Source organism: Balaenoptera ricei, chromosome 5 (assembly GCF_028023285.1).
Source record: "Balaenoptera ricei isolate mBalRic1 chromosome 5, mBalRic1.hap2, whole genome shotgun sequence".
NCBI lineage: Eukaryota > Metazoa > Chordata > Mammalia > Artiodactyla > Balaenopteridae > Balaenoptera > Balaenoptera ricei.
Genome location: NC_082643.1, coordinates 141,083,768 through 141,104,588, shown reverse-complemented (window position 1 = coordinate 141,104,588; position 20,821 = coordinate 141,083,768). Strand labels below are relative to the sequence as shown.

The 20,821-nt window shown below is 52.5% G+C and overlaps 1 protein-coding gene across 5 annotated transcripts in view; it reads left to right on the top strand.

Annotated features, from left to right (window-relative positions):
• Window positions 1-20,821, top strand: part of RGS12 (regulator of G protein signaling 12) — a 124,226-nt gene that overhangs the window by 40,240 nt on the left and 63,165 nt on the right. For 4 of the 5 annotated variants that reach the window (XM_059923686.1, XM_059923685.1, XM_059923687.1 and 1 more), the window contains exon 3: window positions 9,215-9,331. In XM_059923686.1, coding sequence (XP_059779669.1) covers window positions 9,215-9,331 — 117 coding nt within the window. Of the gene's footprint in view, window positions 1-9,214; window positions 9,332-20,821 lie in introns of those variants that run through there. The other variant, XM_059923689.1, reaches the window with a different exon arrangement.

The window sequence follows — 20,821 nt, the reverse complement described above, 5'->3', positions numbered from 1 at the left end:
GAGGAGGAGGGGAGCCTGCAGGAGGAGGAGGTGGGGAGCCTGCAGGAGGAGGAGGTGGGAGCCTGCAGGAGGAGGAGGGGGGGAGCCTGCAGGAGGAGGAGGTGGGGAGCCTGCAGGAGGAGGAGGGGGGAGCCTGCAGGAGGAGGAGGGGGGAGCCTGCAGGAGGAGGAGGGGGGAGCCTGCAGGAGGAGGAGGGGGGGAGCCTGCAGGAGGAGGAGGGGGGAGCCTGCAGGAGGAGGAGGGGGGGAGCCTGCAGGAGGAGGAGGGGGGAGCCTGCAGGAGGAGGAGGGGGGGAGCCTGCAGGAGGAGGAGGGGGGAGCCTGCAGGAGGAGGAGGGGGGGAGCCTGCAGGAGGAGGAGGGGGGAGCCTGCAGGAGGAGGAGGGGGGAGCCTGCAGGAGGAGGAGGGGGAGCCTGCCGGAGGAGGAGGGGGAGCCTGCCGGAGGAGGAGGGGGAGCCTGCAGGAGGAGGTGGGGAGCCTGCAGGAGGAGGGAGAGCCTGCAGGAGGAGGAGGGGGGAGCCTGCAGGAGGAGGTGGGGAGCCTGCAGGAGGAGGTGGGGAGCCTGCCGGAGGAGGAGGGGGAGCCTGCCGGAGGAGGGGAGAGGGAGCGGCGCAGTCCCCGCAGAAGCTGCAGGAACTCTTTTGCTGCTCCTCAGTGTACAGGCCTCGTCACGTGACTGCACGCTGCTGCAGGCGGGGCTGGGAAGTGCGGCTGCACAGGCAGGTGTGCAGCCCAGATGTCCATCGCTGCTCAGAGGGGACTGTGGCTCTGGGCTCTGCCATGGGGGATGGGGCGGGGTGTTACCCACGTGGAAAGCCGCCCAAGACTCACGAAGCGAAAAAGCAGGTCACATGTGCGTATTTAATATGATCCCGCTTTTGTGTAACGTATTTCAATACCCCCCCAAATAAACCTATGACATTTTAAAGCATACGTATGTTTGTATGTAAGTATATAGAAAAAATTAAAAGGAAACACTCCAAACAGAAAGTAGTAGTTACCTCAAGTTAGTAAGTGAATACTGGGAAGGGTCCAGGACACTATAATTTTATTTTGTGGTGTTTTGATTTTTTTGTTATGGGAATCTGAACATATTTTACTTATTTAAAATAATGCCTTTGGAGGAAAAATGAAAATTACTTTCTTAATTCTTTTAATGAGAACAAAGTGAGGATTGGTACTGGAAGCTGTAGTGGTATTTCTGTGGCATTGCTAATGACAGTTCATCAGCTATCCAGCCAGGAGAGTATTGGATTCCACAGACAGATCTTGTGCAGTTTTTCTAGTACAATGAGAGGAAGTTTTAAAATAGATTCTAAAAAATTCTGGAGAATACTAAAAAGGCCAGGTTAGGGCCCCATGATATAATTCCCTCTAAAAACAGCAGCTTTGATCTTCATCCCTTGTAAACAATGCCCTTGGGCAACATTGCATCTCTCTCTGCCGAAGCAAGAGGAAAGGAAGCAAACAATGGAGATAGAGTCAGCTGGTCTGGGGAGATGACACCACTCACAGGCAGAGGGGCTGGGGGCGGGCTGGGAAGGGCACTGGGCTCCTTAGCTCCCTACCGACTCACTCTGCGCAAGGCCTTCCTTCTGACCACGTGCACTGAGCGCTCTCTGGGGGGCTCCGTGCTGCGTGCGGACCTGGAGACCCAGGCCGGTGGAGGTGCTAGGGGGAGCGGGGGAGAAGCGCTTGGGCGCTCCTGGAATAGGCAGGGCAGGGCTTCCCAGAGCTGGACGCAGTCTGTAGGACGGAGGTGGGGGGACACTGAGGTGAAGGAAACGGGAGCAAAGGAGCAGAGACACAAAGCAATGCCACCCCTTACTGTTCTTTGGTTTTGTATAGTTGCCAGGAAAAGTGAGAATATTCAGAGCTAAGTGGCCACTGCCAGAATCAGAAGTGTATGAAGTGCTTGAATCCCTTATTGATTAGTTTTGCTGTTTCTTCAGCTTTATAAAAATGGTTTTATAACACAGTCTTCTGCAACCTGTTTTGAAATCACTGAATATCATTTCAAGATTTATCCATGATACCATCTGCAGCTGCAGTTCATCATTCTAACTATGTAACATTCCATCGTGTGAGTGTACCACCACCACACACACACGCGTGTGCGCGCGCACACACACACAGAGCCATTAACAAAATGACTGATGATGCTTTGGTGAACATTCTCGCACACGTCTCCAGGCGTGTATATGTTTTATTTTTATTTTTTTGTTTTCTTTTTTTAAAAAAAAAAAAATATTTTTGTCTTCTTATTTCAAACCCTTGTGTCGAGGGCTGACTTTCAATAGATCGCAGCGAGGGAGCTGCTCTGCTACGTACGAAACCCCGACCCAGAAGCAGGTCGTCTACGAATGGTTTAGCACCAGGTTCCCCACGAACGTGCGGTGCGTGACGGGCGAGGGGGCGGCCGCCTTTCCGGCCGCACCCCGTGTCCCAGGACGAAGGGCTCTCCGCACCGGACCCCGGTCCCGACGCGCGGCGGGGCGCGCCGCGCCGCGCCCCGGGGGACGCGGGCGGCGGCCCGCCGGCGGGGACGGCGGGGGACCGGCTATCCGAGGCCAACCGAGGCTCCCGCGGCGCTGCCGTATCGTTCCGCCAGGCGTGTATATGAAGGCATTTCTCAGGGTCTATCCAAAGAATGGAATGGCTGGTTTGTATCAGGGCCGTGTGTTAAGCTTTTGGTCTCTGTATCCGTTCATATTGACAGTAGACAGGTCTCTGGAGCAGACACAGCTTTAATTACTGATGTACAATACGACAGTGGTTCCCCCGTGCCCAGTCCTTGCCCTGGACTGGAGCAGTGAGAACCGCAACGGGTATCACCCCTCAACTCCCAAAACAGGGATCCAGGAGATTATACACGTGCTGCCCCCTTCCCCTCCTTAAGGGGGAGAGAAACCGTTACTCTAAGCAAATCCTCTTTCTAGACAGGGGAAAAATCCTGGGTCTCTCCTCTCACCCTTTGCAGGGCAGGTGGGTGTCTCCAGGAGGGACATAAGATCAGCCTCTCTGGGAGGTGTTCCAGGCCTCATTCCTTTGAAATGTCAGTCTCACCTGGAGTTTTCACCATCTGTTTGGTCATAATTTAACCGCTGAGTCCCAGGACATGGAAACTTTTAGTACAGGTCCCAAGTCTCAGTAAACTTTGCTCAGAATGCTGTAACCGTGCAGAAACATGCTGTTTTCCTGGCAGTCCCGTACCAGCTACTGTAAGAACTCAGATCGCTCCACATCCTTGCTGAAGCTTGCCTTCGTCAGACTCCTCCAGTTTTTGCCAATCTATTAGTTGTAAAATGGTATCTTGTTGCGGCTTTAGTTTGCATTCCCTCGAGCACAAAGTTTTGATTTCCTCTTTGTTGAGGGACCTACTGAAATCTTTGCCCATTTTTCTGTTGGTTGTCTTTCTCTCTAATTGGTAGGAGTTACAGATTTTGGCTCTTAACCTTTGCCTATTACAAGCGTTCCACGAATGCCCTCTCCATGTTCCATGTGCTGTGGCATTTTGATGAACAGAAGTTCTTGACTTTGATGTCGTCCAGCTTGTCAGCCTTTATCTTGCACTTTTGACATAACACATTCACTACTACCCTGAGGACAGAAAGATTTTCTCCTTTTTTTCCCCTAAAATTTTTTGGAGTTGATTTTTGTGAATGGAATAAGGTGGGTGGCAAGTTAATTTTTTCCTCTATGTGGACGACCAGTTGTTGGAGCACTAAATTCAGGCTCTCACGAGGCCCAGTGGTGCCCTCTGCTGTGTGCTGTGTGTTCACATATGTGGGTGTCAGTTCTCTGTCCTCCACTGTCAATACCCTAACTGCACTTTACCTCCAAAATTGTACCTTTGGTAGTAAGTCTTCGTATCTGATAGGCCGAATCACCTTATCTGATCTTGGCTTTGCTTGAGCCTTGTCTTTTTTGAGCCTTGCTCTTTCATATAGATTTTACAATCAGCTAATAAATTCTCCAAAAAAAAAAAAATGTTATAGACTTTTTTATTGGGACAACTGACATATGTAGGATATTGAGTCTTCCTATCCATGAAAATGGTACCTCTCTTCATTTATTTAGGTTTTCTTTCTTTTCTTTCAGTAAAATTTTATAGCTACCTTCATAAATGTTGTTAATTAGATTTTTTCTTAGATTATTTGGCCAGATTTATACCTAGGTACCTTATACGTTTTATTACTATTGTAAATGGGTACCTACTTAAAAATTGTAAATGTTAACTTTTGTGATATATAAAAGTACAATTGATTCACTGCTTTCTTTGTGCAGCTGCCTTGCCAGGATTACTTCTGTTTGTATTCGTTAATACTTGTCATCATGAATGGATGTTGAATTTTAGCCTTTCTTTTTTGGTTCTTTTTGTGTTCATTGAGACAGTCAAATGGGCTTCCTCCTTTAAAATGCTAACGTGGTATATTACACTGATAGAGTTTTGAATATTGAACCATGCTTGCATTCCTGAGATAAGCCTAACTTGTGCTTATCTTTTTATATGCTAATGGGTTTGGTTTGCTAGTATTTTTGTAGAATTTTTGAATCTGTGTTTATGAGTAAGACTGTCTTATAGTGTTCCCTTCTCTCATTGTTTTTGTCTGGTTTTGGTATCAAGTTTATTCTAACCTCATAAAGTTATAAAATCAATGGTGGCATTTTTCTCCCCCTTTTCCTCCTCTTCTTCCTCCCTTTCTTCTTTTTGGTGTATTGAATCTCTTATTTAAAAACTCTATTAGAGATGAAATCTGTTTAGTCTGTTATTAACATAGCTACACAAGCTTTCTTCAAGTCAACATTTTCTGTCCTTTTATTTAAACTTTTCCATTTCTCCATGTTCTAGGATTGTTACTATGAGTGGCAGGTAGTTGGATGTTTTTCCTGATCCAATTTGACATTCTGAGATTCAAGAGTAAGACCGTATTGACATTCTGAGATTCAAGAGTAAGACCGTAATAAATTGGCAAATTTAGTCCATTTATATTTATTGGGATTACTGGCATTGTAGTATTGGTTCCATGATGTTACTGTGTACTTTCCGTAAGTCTGTTTTTTCCTAGGCTCTCTCCTCCTTTCCTGCCTTTGTTTGTGTGTTTTGTTTTCAAGGCTGTTGTTGGTTTTCTTGCTTTCTTCATCACCTCCTTTATTGGCTTGGAAGTTATGCCACACACCTTGTTTCTGTCTTTTTAAGGTTTTCACTCTTGATGACTGCCTGGCTCTTTATTTATTGAATAAACAAACATATTCCTTAATTTTCTGTCTCGAGTTGGATGTCCTTTCCTACATAGTCACCCTTTTCTTCCTTGAGCAGGACACCCAGTCTTGGCTTCTTTCTCGAGAAGGTGATTCACTGTGACCAGGAGCCCTTCTTCAGCTCCCACATGTTATTCCAGAGTCACCACTCTGTGTTTGTCCAGTGTCTTGTTGGAAATAGAATTTTGTTGATTTTAAAATTGATTTGATTTTGGGCTTAGAATTCTTCCTGATATGGAGAGTTTTGTAGGAACCAGATCTCACAAGTTGTGCTCGTTACTTAGCTGTTGTCCCTCAGCCCCAAGCCCGCCTTCTGTGATGGGCTCTGGGACGGGGGTCTGTGCCCTCTTACCCTTGCCAGCTGGGTCACCACCTGGCTCTGCTCCCAGCGGCCAGGCGAGAGGAGGAGGGTCCTGCAGTTTCTCCTGCCGCTGCTGCTGAGTCCAGTTTGCGGTTTCCCCGCCTTGCCCCGGGGCCTTGTCACCCCCCAGACAGCAGCCGTTGCCTGTGTCCCCCTCTGAGGTCCGAGTTCCGGGTCCCACCTGCCCCTCATCTGGCTGCAGAGTTTAAATAAGTCCTCCTCTTCCCATACTGTCCCAGCCCTGGGGGTGCAGCCGCTTCCCGTCCTGGCATCTTGGAGTCTCTTTCTGCCCTTTCAGTTCTCTGATTCCTGCTTAGCAGTTCTTTGTGGGAAATTCTCTGTTGAGCAGTTGGTATGGTTTTTCTTTGTGACTGATATGGTGGGAGAAGTAAGTATGTCAGCTGGAAATCCTACTCGGCTTCTCTTGGGCAGGTCTTCAGATGATCTGGTCTCTGTTTTAAGCTAAACAGCATCCTTGGTTAATTTGTTCAGTAAGTGCTTACTGAGCACCTGCTGTGTGCCAGGCACTGTTGAGGGGGGACACAGCCCTTGCCCCACTGGGGCTTCTGGTCTAGTGTTTACACCCTTAAGTTAGGAGTTTCTGGTTCTGACTGTGGTGCAATGAGATCTGGGTCTGGGCCCTGCTGGCCGTGTGGGCCCGAGCAGACCCTTCACTGGCTGCCGGGTTCTCATCTGTAGGTTGAGGAGGCTGGACTGGCTGGTCCAGGTCACTGCTTGTGCTAAAATGAGACCTCTCCCTGGGCGGTGGGCAGGCGGGCAGGTGGCAGCGGCCCGGTTCTGCCCGCACTCCATCTGCTGGCTGTTTCTCCTCTCGAAGGCTTCCCTCAGGGGCCCTCCGCCCTCCTGTTCTGAGTTGACCGTCCAGAGCAGGGTTCAGGAGCGCGAAGGGCTCACGCTGAGGTCCATGCCGGCTGCTGGCCCTCGTACGGGGCGCTTGCGGGCAGAGAGGCGGAGCTGGGGCAGCCCTCAGCCCTCCCCTTCGCAAGCAGTTGAGATGAGTTGTTTGCGATTTAAGAAGTGGAGTTGACTTTGAAGAAAGCGGATTTGTAGCCATTTTTGCCTAATCGCTACTGTTTAGCTCTGTCTGGGGAGAGTGAGTGATGTAGTGCCAGCAGGGGGCGCCAGATCAGCGGGGATTTTCCAGCAGTTTATTGATGTACAGCCGTCTTCATACACCAGGGTGGGGGGCAGGGACTCTCGCTGAGGAGCAGCCGGGTAAGAGCTGAAGCTTCTCCCTGTTGGTGAAGTGTCACCACGGGGTCGATTCACACCTCTGTAGGCGTTATTCCTTCTCTGAAGTCCCAGTCCCGCAACGCGCCCGTGCGCGGCCACGTGCAGACGGCTGCTTTCCTTCCGGCCGCGTGGACCCCCCTGTCCCCAGTGACGGGCTCCCTGTTACTGGGCACCCAGGTCCCCACGCAATTTTGCTCTTGTGCGTTCTCTGAGCAAATGCCACCCGGCCAGGCAGGTGGTCCCAGGAGGGAGCACACGCAGAGCAGAGGCCCCTGCTGCTCCCGCGGCTTCCAGGCAGCTGGGGAGATGGTGCGGGGGGTGGGGGGGGAGGGTGCTGGGGACCTGTGGTTCCAGTTCCTGCTGAGAGTGGAAGCCTCGGGACCCCCGCCCCCCAGCAAGGGGCTGAAGGGGGCTCGCTCTTGAAGGGACGCCCCGTGCGGCGAGGAGGGGGCCTGGGGCGGGGGTGAGGGTCTGTAGAGAGATCGCTGGGTTCCAGGTACATTTTACACATAGACTCAGCTTTGGGCATATTTTTTGAAAAAGACATTTCTTAGACAAATCTTTCTCGAGAATATGTCAAATTTAGTAACTTGCCGAAAAGGCCCCGCAGTGAGCAGAGGGTGCTGCTCCCGGGGGTGGGGTGGGGGGCGGAGAAGGAGGGACTTGGACACAGAGGCGGGGAAGGGTGTGGGTCTTGACAAGGCCTGAGTGGGTTTATCGCTGGTCACAGAGCAGCCCTGTGGGGCAGGGCCTGGGCACCTGTCCGCAGGAGCGGAAGCACAGCTGGAGCCACAGGCTCCCCCAGCTCAGGGCCGGGGTGGGCCTCTCGGAGGCCAGGCTCCGAGCCACACTCGCGCTGGAAACAGGCTTTTCCTCAGCTTTCGAGAGGCAGCGTGACGGGTCCCCCGGGCCCATTTGGGGACAGGCAGGTCTTCTGTGCAACTTGATTTCTCAGAGGCATCCCGGCCGAGCCCCAGCCCGGACGCAGCTTCACCTCTGCACGGCTCCGTGGCCATTGTCCCTTTCAGAGTGATGCTCTCGAGCCCGTGAGGGTCTGGCTGCGGCCGGGCACCCTCACTGCCTTCTTCCCTCCAGTGTCCCCCGCCTGCCCTTAGCCCCAGCTCCACGGCAGCCCCGTGGGTCGTCTGTGTTGACCTCTGTGCTCCCAGCACCCTCTGTGTCACCCTTGTTTTCCCCCACCGGCCTGGGGACTGCGGGTGGGCAGGCCGGCGGCACAGCACCGCCTGGTGTGGACACGCGGAGACGGAGGATGCGCTTGCTGGGACAGTGTGCACACGGCTTCCCTCTTGGGCTCCCGCTGGGATGCTAGGGTTTGATGAGCACACGTGGTGACGCGGTACTACGCCCCGGGAGCCTTTTGCTGGTGGTGACGACGCATCTGAGATGGAGCCTTGGCTGTTCTCTGCGTCTTCTCTCCCTGAGTCAGCTCCTTTCTCCCTCTGTCTCCGCCGCTCTCTGTGTCTTCCTCCCTCCCTCTCTTTCCCTGTTAGTTCGTTCTGGATCTTTCTCTCCCTCCAGCTTGCTCTGAGGGGGGTGGTGTCTGCGAGGTTGGCCGTGCAGAAACTTAGCCCAGAGAGCTTTATAAGGGAGTGCTGCAAGGTTTTGTCTTTCTGCAAGATGCCCGGGTCCCGGCGCAGGTGGGGAGCAGAGAGAGCCTGAGGCCTCGCAGTCTTTAGAAACTCGTAGCTTCCCTTATGCCTGAAGCCGGTCACTTAGGATTTTGAGTACCCAGGAAGTCAGAGATTTTCAGCTGTGATGCTTTTTATTTTTAAAATGTGATGACATTTGCTGGAACCACATTTGGGGAGATGTCTGGCATAATGACAGTGAATTAATTCTGGTCATTTCCCAGAGAAAGAATAAGATGTTTTAATGGCTGGTTATTTCATGCACTTGGGTTGGTTTGGTCTTCAGACACCAGCTGAATGTCTAGAGATTCTTTAATTTCCTAAAATGCTTCTAAAATTATGTGAAAGCACGAGCTTGCTGAAAACCAGCCTTTATATTACTAATGATTTCCTCCGCCCACTTGTGCTTTCCTATACATGCGCACATGTTTTTCCGTTGCCCTTGGATGAGGAGTTTGAGGCTGGGATTGTCCTCTGGACACACAGTTGGAAGTGGCACAGCAAACGCTTGGGGGCCCTGGGATGACTCTTTTTTCAACTTTGCGTTTTTGGTTGTGGTGACTCGTTCGTAATGTGAGGTTGACCTGGACGACCTTGAGGCCTCCTCTCCTCTGGTCTCTCCAGGCGGTGTGTCAGGCAGAACTAGTGTCTCCTCGCAAGAAGGTAACGACGTCTTTTTCTCGTTTTAGGGCTCAAAGTTTGGGCGGGGCATTGGACTCCTGCCACCGGCTCAGCGTACCTCCGCCCGGAGATCTTTCGGGAGGTCCAGGAGGCTGAGTCTCACCCGCTCCCTCGATGATCTTGAGGTAACTTCATTTCAGGGTTTCTTCTTTCATTCTCCAGGTTTTGAAAGATGATACAAGTGCATCTCCTTTGAACCCCACCCATTTTCTACCGCCCCTCCCTCTCCTGTAAACTCAATCTTCAAGTGGGGCTTCTGTGCACACCCGGCCCCTCCCCTGCCCCACCTGCTCCTGCCCCGTCCGGACCCTCTTCCCCTGCTCCTTGGTCTACAAAGCATCACGGTGTGTCCCGTCCTCTCTTACATGCCAGATGCCGTAATAGACACGAGAACCCTCTGGGGGCCTGTCATTGCCTGTTACCAAACCAAACTTGGGTCCGTTTGCGCAACACACAGAAAAGCTAATCTATTGACACTGGGTTGTGGGGAAGGAAAGTACAGGCACCAGACAAGGAGAACGGGTAGCTCATGCTCAAAAGACCCAAACTCCCCAATGGATTTCAGGGAAGGGCTTTTAAAGACAGTGTGAGGTAGGGGGTCAAGGGGTATGTGATCAGCTTGTGCACAATTCTCTGGTTGGTTGGTGGTGAGGTAACTGGGTGGTGTTTCAGGAATCTCAACCATCAACCTTCCAGCTGGTTGGGGGGTCTACGTGTTGTTGGGCAGCCTGCATTACTTCTTCCACCTGGTGGGGGTTTTAGTATCTGCAAAACAGCTTAAGGACACGGCTCAGGATGTTATCTGGAGCCCTTGAGGAGGAACTGGAGGTCCTTGACACTGTTCAGAACTATTATGGTTTTGTCTTGCTTGACTGTTTTCTTTTGATTCTGCATTTTCTCACTTCTCTGGTTAAATTTGCTGTTTGGAATTTGGGGAGGGCCTAGGAGGCTAAAGCTTTTCTACAAACAAGAGGTGGGGGGAGGCACTGGGGGATGCGTCCCCAGGAGGCCCCCCAGGGTCCTGCTCCATTTCATACCCACTTTATTTTTTTTTATTATTAAAAAAAATTAATTAATTAATTTATTTTTGGCTGCATTAGGTCTTCATTGCTGCACATGGGCTTTCTTTAGTTGCGGTGAGCGGGAGCTACTCTTCGTTGTGGTGCGTGGCCTTCTCATAGCGGTGGCTTCTCTTGTTGCGGAGCACGGGCTCTAGGTGCGTGGGCTTCAGTAGTTGTGGCACGTGGGCTCAGTAGCTCTGGCTTGCGGGTTCTAGAGTGCAGGTTCAGTAGTTGTGGCACACGGGCTTAGTTGGTCCATAGCATGTGGGATCTTCCCAGACCAGGGCTCAAACCTGTGTCCCCTGCACTGGCAGGCGGATTCTTAACCACTGCGCCACCAGGGAAGCCCCATACCCCCTTTAAATGTATGATATTGATCCACATGTATCGAGAGTATCCTCTTGTGTGGTCCTCTTCTTTGATCTGTAATCCTTAAAAAATTAATAGACTTTACTCTCAGAGCAGTTTGGGGTTTACAGAAAAGTTAAGCAGGAAGTACAGAGAGTTCCCATGTGTCGCTATGCTGGATACATGATTATTAGTTTAGGTTGCATAACGTGCATGGAGGCCACTCCTTGTGCTGTACATTCTAAAGGTTTGGACAGATGGATTGAGGTCACGCAGCCACCATCATAGTGTCACACAGAGCAGTCTCACTGCCCTAAAATCCTAGGTGCCCCGCCTGGTCATCCCTCCCTGCTCACCCTGGACCTTGGCAGCCGGGGTCCTTTCACTGGTTCATTTTGTGTGTTTTAAAACTTTACACAGATGTAATCGTACTGCATGTCTTATTCTGCCACTTTTATAATATTGTATTATGCTTTCAAGCTTTACCTTGTAGTTTTAGTTTATTTTACTTGTTATGTAGCATTCCATTATGAATATGTCACAAATTTTTATCCATTCTGCTATTGCCGGCCACGTGATAGAAGGTTGGGAACAGACCTCCCTGAGCGGAGCGGCAGCGGACAGTGTCATGCAGGTGCCCACGTGCACAGCCAGGGCTGTGAGAGCGTGTTCTGGGGAGTCAGTCGCTGTGACAGTCTCTGCCGAGCCTCACCCAGGCTCTGGTCGCCAGCAGGACCAGGGGCCTTGCTACCCTGCTCACCGACACTTGGTACTGTCAAACTGAAATTTTCCCTGTTTCAATAAAATGCCAACTCATTTTAATTTGCATTTCACTGATTGTGAGTGAGGCTGAGCATTCCATCACGGGCTCTTTGGCTGTTCAGGTTTTCTCTTTTTTGAATTAGTAGCCTATTCATGTCCTTCTTGTAGTTTTAAAATTTTTATTTTATTTTATTATTTTTAAAATAGATTTTGTAGTAGTTCTTTACATTTTGCGGATACAAATACTTTGTCAGATAAAGGTTTCGAAAATATGTTCTTTGTGGCTTTTTTCTGCCTTTGTCTAGGGTGTCAATAGATACATATTTTAATTGTAGTAAATTAGAACATAGAATTTACCATTTTTAAGTGTCCAGTTCGGGGCAATAAGTACATTCACATCATTTTGCAACCATCACCCGTCAACTCCGGAAGGCTCCTACCTCCTACAGCTGAATCTCGGTGCCCGTCACTCACTCACTCACTCCCCCTCCCCTCCCCCAGCCCCTGGCACCCACTGTCCTACTTTCTGCCTTCAGGAATTTGACTTTCGTGTCTGGCTTTTTTCACTTAGTAGAGTATCTTTGCGGTTCACCCATGTTGTAGCAGGTGTCAGAATTTTTTTCCTTTTTAAGGCTGAATAATATTCCACTGTATGGATGGACCACATTGTGTTTATCCATCTGTCTGACGATGGACACTTGGGTAGCTCCCACCTTTTGGCTAATGTGGCTAATGCTGCTGTGAGTACGAGTATGCAAATATCTGTTTGAGTTCACTAATGTTTTAAAAATTAACCATAATTTCTTACAAACTCAATAACAATTATCTGGAATAAATTGACTTTGGGATTTTTTTTTGCTTAAAACAGTGAGTTAATTGTGTTCTGATGCTAAGCTGGAATCTTTGGCTGTTAAGAGCTAGAAAGGGCCTCGAAATCACCTCATTATCCAGATGAGAAGGGGAACGGATTCCAGAGGGTTTTCAGAGAGTCCTGGGTGGGTTTTGGGGCAGCGGGGCACATGGTACTGGGAGGTGGGAGCGGGAGCAGCCGTGGGGCAGCCCTGGGGGGCCCTGAGGCTGGAACAGGCCCCTGCGCAGGGCCTCAGGGCTCCGGGGTTCCGAGAAGGGGGGTCCCCGCCAAGCCTGCATTCTCCCTTTGGGAGTTTGGCCAGGTGTTGTCTCTGCATCGTCCTGGGAGAAGGGTCTCTGCAGGGGCCTGAGCCCCGGGGGACCAGGAGCCAGCGCGTGTGGCTTGGTGGTGGCTCGAGGTCTGCTTCCGGACAAGCGCTCCAGGCCCTGCAGTCACCATTTACGTCTCGTCATGACAGACACCAGGGGTCTGCTGTTATCTGCGTGGCTGATTGAGGGCAGGCCGGACCTCCCCTGCCCTTTCCCTCTGAGTGTCCCCATTCCATAGATGAGAAGCCGCGTGCAGGCACAGTGTTCTTTAGACCACGGACTGCAGAGCATGCGATCTTTCTATCACCTGTGAACCTCTTTTGTCAAAATAGTACGTTAGAGACATGAGATTCAATCTTTGCTACCTTTTTGCCTGAAGATTTCAAGATGTAGAAGCACAGATAACTTTAACACTTGCCTTTGGGAAGCCTGTTGAACGCCCTGTCTGTCTGTTCTTCCCTGTGTCCCACACTCTTCGGCTAGGCGGCCTCTGGGCCATCCCTGTTCCTGGGCCTCACACCCTTGTTTGGCCTCCTCCTCAGAGACACCAGCTTTCACATCTTGCCTTTAATTGTCCCTGCCGGGGCCTCTGCATGCGGCTGCCACCAGCCCGACTCCTCTGCACGAGGCCAGCTCCGAGTCCACTTCCTGGGCCCTCGGGACACCGTGTCTTAGGTTGGGCCTCCTGGAGCAGACTCAGACGGAGGGCCCTCTAAATGCTGGGCGAGGAGGAGGACCCAGGAAGGACCACACAGAACGGGGCGATAAAATGGTGAATGTATCAGTCAATCCAAATGAGTGGTGACTGTGTAAAACAAGAAGAATTGTGTTTTGTTTGGTTTGAAAGTACATGAAATGAAATTACAGCCCAGCAGGATGCGCACCGGCAGAGGGGAGTGGAGGTCAGGTGTTTCTGGGCGCTTATCTCCACTAGGAAGAGGATAAAGGTGTGATTAAAATTTGAGTTTTATAAGGTAAGGATGCATGTCGTAATCTCCAGGGTAGCCCAAGACAATAAAATAATAAGTACATTTTAAATTAATAGAAGGAAAAAAATGGAATAATAAAAAATATTGAATTTGAAAGAAGGTGAGACAGGAGGAAAGGAGAGACAAAGGGCGAAGAGCAGGAAGGACGAGTCGGCAGGCTCCGTGAGGGGGTTCAGTCCAACTGTGCTGGTAGTTACATCAACGGTAAAGGGGTCAAATATCCCAGTTAGAAAGGAGAGACTCAGGCAGCATTAAAAGTCTGGTTATGCTGTTTGCTAGGGACACGTCAAATGGAATGAATGGAAGAATGGAGGAGGAGACACTGTGTGCAGTACTAATCAGAAGGCTGGTAGCGGGGCCGCACTGATCTCAAAGCGGTCTCCCAGGCAGAGCGCCCCACAGATAGACAGGGAGCCTTCGTCATGGTGAGGCAGCAGGGAGCTGCAGTTCTAAATTTTGTTTGCATTCAGTTACACAGTCTCAACATGTCTACAGCAAAAACTGACAGAAGTAGGAGCAGAATAGGACTAATCTGTACTCACAGTAGGAGATTTTTTAGCTCCTTGCTCAGTAACTGGCAGATTGAGCAGGAAAAGTTCAGTAAGAGGTAAAGGATCTGACCAGCCTGACCTGCTGAACTCACGTGTGCAGCACCCAGTAAATTCATCCTTCCCTCCCCGTGGAACATGCAGGAAAGCTGACCATGTCCTGGGCCGTAAAGCAAGTCTCAACAGATATGGATGTCTCTTCACCCAGAGTCTGTCCTTGGCCGCAGGCAGGTGTAGCAGAAACCAGTGGCAAAGAGAAGACACCGCGCTCAGGTCCAGAGTGAGAGGCTGAGTGATCTAGAGTTCAAAGAAGAATCACTGTGGAAATTAGAATATATTTTAGATGATAAAGAAAATACATCTAAGCCTGTGGGATGTAGCTAAAACTGAGCTTAGAGGAATATTTGTAGCTTTACGAGCGGATGTTAGACATGAAGGAAAGTAGGAAGTCACCACAAGAGGTTGGAAAAAGAGCTGTAAAACAGACACAAAGGAAGTAGAAGCTGGACAATGATGAAGGTCAAAGCAGAAATTAATGAAACAGAAAACTATCAAAACAATCAGTAAAGCGGCGTTACTTCCTAACTCATTTTATGAGACCTCCAAAACCTTGGCACCAAAACCTGAGAGACACCTTAGAGGAAAGGAGGGTTATGGGGCAGCTCACTGGTGAGAGAGGTAGAAGGTCGTAAACTACATCATGTCTTCTGGATCCAGCTGTTCATGTTTGTTCTAAAGACAGCGTTTTTTTAACATTTGAAAATCAGTCAGTGTAATTCACCACATTAACAAAGTAGAAAAATCATATATCATCTTAACAGAAGCAGGAAAGACATTTGGTAAAATTCAATATCTGTTCATGGTTAAAAAAAAACCTTAACAAAATAGGGATTAAGGGGAACGTCCTTAACCTGATAAGGATATAAAAAAGCCTATAGCGTGTGTCAGACTTAAGCTTTCCCTTTGAGATCGAGCGAGGAAAGATGTCTGCTGTTACCATTTCCATTTAAATGTTTACTGCAAGTCCTAGCCAGTGTACTAAGAAAGTAGAACAATGGAAGTTAAAAAACTTGCAAAGGAAAATGACAGTGTGATTATTCTCCCATGATGTGATCGTAACATGGAAAAATCCAAAAGAATCTATGGATTCTTAAGATTAATGAGTAAGTTTAGCAAGGTTGCTGGATATATGGTCACTATACAAAAATCAGTTGTGGACACAGTTTGAAAATGACATGTAGATTCAATGTAATTTTAACCAAAATCCCAACTGCTGTTTTGTGGAACTTAAGATGATTCTAAAAATTTTGTGGAAATGCAAAGGGCCAAGTGTAGCCAAGATATTCTTGAAGAAGAATAAGGTAGGAAGACTTCCTCTATGAGCTGCCGAAACTTATTATAAAGTTAGAGAAATGTGAAACTGTGGAAGTGGCGGCACACAGATAGATGGATAGACAGATAGACAGTGGAGTAGGAGAGAGAGCAAGAAGCAGACCCAGCACCTGTGGACGTCGGGCTGTGTGTGCAGAGCAGGGGTGAGTGTGGTCTTTTCAGTGGTGCTGGGCTAAGTAGGGGTCTACATGGAAAAAAAGAGTGAAAGAGAACCTGATTCTCCCTTACGCTGTGCAAGCACAGTTAATCCAGCTGTGTCGCAGATCTCCCTGGGAAGGGCAAAACGCGAGTTAGTAGGGGATAAAGTAGACGCACATGTCCGTGGTGGTGGGGAGGGAAAGACTTTTTAAGCTGAACACAAAAAGCACAAACCATAAAGACCAAGGCTGACTCTGACTCAGCGAATGCTTGGAATCTACGTTCACACGAGTGCACCTTCCCTCGAGGGCAAGGACGGGGGGGGGGGGACACGAGTGCGGCGACCCACGGAGGCTCCTTACAACACCTACCAAAGGAAAGCGGGCAAGAGATTCAAACAGGCCTCTGATGAGAGATGATCCACAGTGGCAAATGCAGCCCTGGAGAGGCTTCCAACCACATTAGTTACCAGGGGGGCAAATTGCAGCCAGTGAGGTCCACATCCCAGGAGGTCTGGTGGAAAAGACCGGCGGACGGCGTGAATGTTGGTGCAGACGTGAAGCAGCCGGACTCTTGCCAAGCACGGGGGAGTGTTCGCCGTTACTAGGGACACTGAAGACACAGGTGTCCCGAGACTCAGCATCCCTCGTGTCTGAGACGGCGTCGTGTGGACCAGGAGACAGGCAGCAATTCAAGGCAGCGTGTCGTGAGGCTCCCAAACGAGGCCACCTCTCCTACCACAGTGTGATTGGCTCGTGCTGGAATGCCCCGCGGCTGCCTCGTGGTGTGCAGGTGTCACGGGAGCAGTTGGACACCAGAGAACGCGTCTGCACAGTTCCATCTGTGTGGCTGTGGCTCGTGGTGGCATGTCCAGTGCAGAACCGTGGAGAGAAGCGGGGACATGGCTACGCTTTCCCTGTGACTTGGTGGGGCTGCGTCGCGGGGGGCGAAGGGGGAGGGAGGGGAGGGGAGCTGGTGACAGGTGGGGGGAGGCGGGGTGCGTGGGGGGCGTCCTCCCTGGAGGGCTCTCGAGACGGGAGGTGTGGGAGCGTCGGGTGGGTTTCTGTGAGTTTTGGTCGTGATCACGCGGATGGTCACCAAGGAGGGCGGGACCCGAGAGGCGGGGCAGGAAGAGTGCAGTCTGCACTTCAGGCCTGCCTCTGCCTGCCGCGTGTAGAGCCAGTCTCAGAAAGAGGGCCTTGCGTTTGTGGGACATCTTCAAGGCGCCCAGGGCCTCGAAGGGGGGCCCGGGTGCAGGGGTCCCAAGCTGAGCAGTGCAGGCCTAAAAGGGAACAGTGCCCCAGCCCAGTTTCCGGGAGCTGTCCCTCCCCGTCACCCACTGGAGGCCGTTGACCCGTGTTGTGCGTGGAGCTGGCTGAGCCACTGCTGACCGTCGGCAGGGGTTTGTCCGCGCCTGCTCCCTCCGTCAGCCTGTGCTGGCTGCTCTCACCGGAGCGGGCCCAGGGGTTGTTGGCAGGACTGGCAGTGCCTGGCCTGGACAGCAGGGGGCGCTGAGGCCATGCGGTTCCCTCCCTGGCCACTTGTCCAGACTTCTCTGCTCTGGAGGGAGGGGGGCTTTGGGGGGTGGGGGCTTCGCCTGGTCCCTCTGATGCCGAGGCTGAGGGCGAGTGAGCTGCTTTACACCAGCTCCCTGAGCTATGCTGGGCTGGCCCCTGAGACTGACCCCCTACAGCAAAGGCAGCAGGACCCCAAGCTGGGCCTCAGACCTCAGACTGAGAGCCCAGTTGCCGGCTGTGGCCACTTGTCTGATTTGGTTCACTCCTTCCCACCTCTGGCTCACCTCTGGGACACTCTGGGCGATTTACAGAAGTCCCATTATCCAGGGTGAAATCTACTCAGACATTTCAAAACAAGCTCTTTTTACCCATTTCTTTCTTTTGCTGTTTTGCTATTTCTAGGGGAATTTAACTTTGAAGTTTTTGCTTATTTTTTTAAAAAAAATTTTATTTAGTTTTTTTTTTTTGGCTGCACTGTGCAGCGTGTGGGATCTTAGTTCCCCAACCAGGGATTGAACCTGCACCCCCTGCATTGGAAGCGTGGAGTCTTAACCACTGGGCCGCCAGTGAAGTCCCGGTTTTTGCTTATTTTGGTTTGTCATATGCTAGTCTACTCTTTAAACTATTTACATAGGAAATTATCTTAATTCTCTTTAAGATCCTATTAACTCAGGAGCATATACTAGGTTTTCTCAGTACCTTGAGTGTCTCCTCGTTCAGTGACTGTTTTTTGAACGCCTACTGTGTGCCGACGTAATTCTGGCTCTGTGGACAGCACTGGACAAAACTGACACCAACCCCTGCCCCGGAGGAGCTGGCCTCCCAGCAGGGATGGATGGACGTCAGGGGCAGGAGGTGGGGCACAGGTGCTGCGGATGGGCAGGGCAGCTTCAGGGTTTAGAAAGGGTCCCTCTGGCTGCTAAGCCAAGAGTGAACAGTAGGGGTGTTGGGGCGGGAAGGGGGACAGTTAGGATTACCCTTTGGGCCACGTGGTGGTCCAGGTGAGGGGAGGGGTTGGGGAGTGGGGGGCTTGGGCCAGGTAGATGACGAACGGTCAGACTTCTCACCTCGGATCAGGGATGGAGGGCAGCGCTGTGGGGAGACTCGAGGGCCCCCGCCCACAGGGGTCATAGCCGAGGTCCTGAGGCGGCCGTGGGAGGCCTGGGGTGAGGAGCTGGGAGGGCAGGTGAGGCCGCGTTTCCTGAGCATCTCCCCACGGCGGTCACCATGGTCACTGTGGACCCTCCTCTGGTTGTGCCTTTTACCCACTTAGCCTCGGGAAGTCTGGGCATCCCTGAGCGGGGGTGCTCTGGCCCTCGCCGGCCTCCTCGCCCTCGTGAAGGGGCGAGGGGCCGGGCAGGCTGACGCAAGCCTGTCTCTGAGCTTGTCTGCGCTCATGTCCCTTGGTTACTTTGACCCTTGAGTAAAGCGTGTGTCTGTCCACTCCAGGCCCGACTGTGCCCAGGGCTGGGCGGAAGCCTCGGGAAGCCCTGGTGGGTCCAGGGTATTAAAGAGAATGTGCCCCCCCTCCCAGGACTGGCGTGGGGCGGGGGATGGTGACTGGTGAGAGGCTCCTGGGGAGACAGGTGACTCTGCAAGGAACCCAGAACGAAGAAGGAGCTCTTCGGCCCTGAGACCCCACCTGCGGCCCCCAGCCCTGGGATGCAGCTCGCCAGGGTCCCCACTCTGCCTGGTTCCCCAGTTCCCACTGGACGCCCTCCCTCCCTCTCATCTGCCCGTTCTGGCCGGAGCCCTCCCCAGCATACTCCCCGAGCTGCCCTGACCCCGCTCCGTGCACCCCACAGGCACTCTCGTGCCATGTTAGCTCAGGACGGACCCCCGGGCAGGCGCGGCCCCAGGGAATAGAGGCCTCTGGGTTCCTCCAGCTGTGGGACTCTCCCACGGGTGCTGTCGTCGGGCTTCCGGGCCGGGGTGCCCCCAACACCCCCCTGCTTTCCGGCCGTTTGCTCTCTTGTGGAGGTGCCAACAGCGTGGCTGGCCTCAGCTCACAGAGGGGGCCGTCCTGTCAAGGCCGAGCTGGGCAGCTCCACGCTGTCCGCTGCCACCAGCCTTTTCTTCTCCTGCCCGAACCAGCACTTGCTGGGTTTGTCAGGGGCTGTGCTGGGCTTTGTGGCCCCGGGTCTGAGGCCGCCGCCCCCTGGCCCCGGGTCAACACTCCCACCAGAGTAAGGAGGATGCAATGGTGGGTGTGGCTGGTGCTCAGAACGTCCTGGTCACTTGTTCCAGGAGCTCCGGGAACCTCTCTTTCCCCAGGAAGTGAGCCGGGCTCTGGGCTGCCCAGGACACCATCTAGTACCGGGGAGTCTGTGGCCAGATTCTCGCCCCACCCCTTCCTCTCCTTGCCTTACGGACAGCAAAGGAGGAGACAGAGAAAGCCTGAAGGGACAGAAGAACCCAGAGGGGACAGCTGCACGTGGACCCTGATGGTCCTGGGCTGCTTTTTGGGCTGAATGTGATAAAACACGCAAAGTGAAATTGTTCTGCTTCTGCAGGGACACATACATTTCTGTCTGAAATGATTGAAATAAAGACAAGTTTGACACCGAAGTGGTAACCTGGGCGGCTCAGCACCTGGGTGCTGGGTTTTCCCAAGGTCCTAGGAGGTTCTTTGCTTGCCCTGTGGGCGTGGCCTGTGCTGCAGTCTGTTTCCCTTCTTGGTCCCTGGTGGTCCTCTCCGGGGTCTGCCTGGTGGGCCTTTGGGGCTAGGATGCTGCTGTCCCCGCTCTGGCTAGGAGGCCAGCACCTCCTCCAAAACCCTGTGATTAGTACCGGCCCTCGGAAACCAGCGAGGAGGATGATCAGGCCACAGAGTCACGGGCTCAACTGATCACTGTGAAAACCCCACGGTTGTCTTTCCAGAACCCTCCAGCAGGTTTTGTCTGGACATGTGCACGTGTGCACGTGGATGGGTGCGTGTGTGCGGGTGTGTGCGGGTGTGCATGCTGGAAGGGGAGGCTGTGCGGTGGAAAGGATGTCGCTGTGTCTAGCCCCCTGTCTCAGCCCTGCAGGCCTGCAGCGCGTACCTCACAGCTCCTCCCGCCGTGACGTCTGCGTGCCCAGAGGGCCTCGTTTGTAAGGGCACCCCCCTTTCCTTAAAGATGAGGCCCTGCCAAGGAAAGGGTTCGAAGCCCCTCCAGGCCAGGCGGGCACCCGGGGACCCCGGGAGCTGGAAGGAGTGGCTTCTTGTGTCCTGGAGCCCCCCTTCCGGGGCGGGTCAGGGCGGGGGCAGCTGCACAGAGGGCGAGGCGGGGCTGCGGGTCCCCTCCCTGCCCCTCCACACAGCCCTCCCTCCCTGCCCCCCAGCCGGCCGAGGTCTCCTCCTGCTCCCTCTCCCCTCCCCCCACCCCCCTCGCTGGCTCATCACAGCCCCCAGCATCCCCCATCGGCCTGTTCCTGTGCTCCGTGGTGGCGGAGAGGGTGACCGTGGCAGCCTCTGCTCGTTCCCCTCTCCTGCTTCCGTACATTTATTGTGTGAGAAAGCCTGTCTGAGGAAGCTCGAGCCAGTGCCCGCTCGTTATCTCTGAGAGTTCTGCCCGTGCACAGGACACTCAGGCTGGCCGTGTGCGCGTCTCTCACACGGAAAGCAGAGTAAGGTGGGCTCGGCGTGTTCCGGCTGGCCGCCTGACCCCCAGCCCCAGGCCATCATCCCCGCCCGCTGGC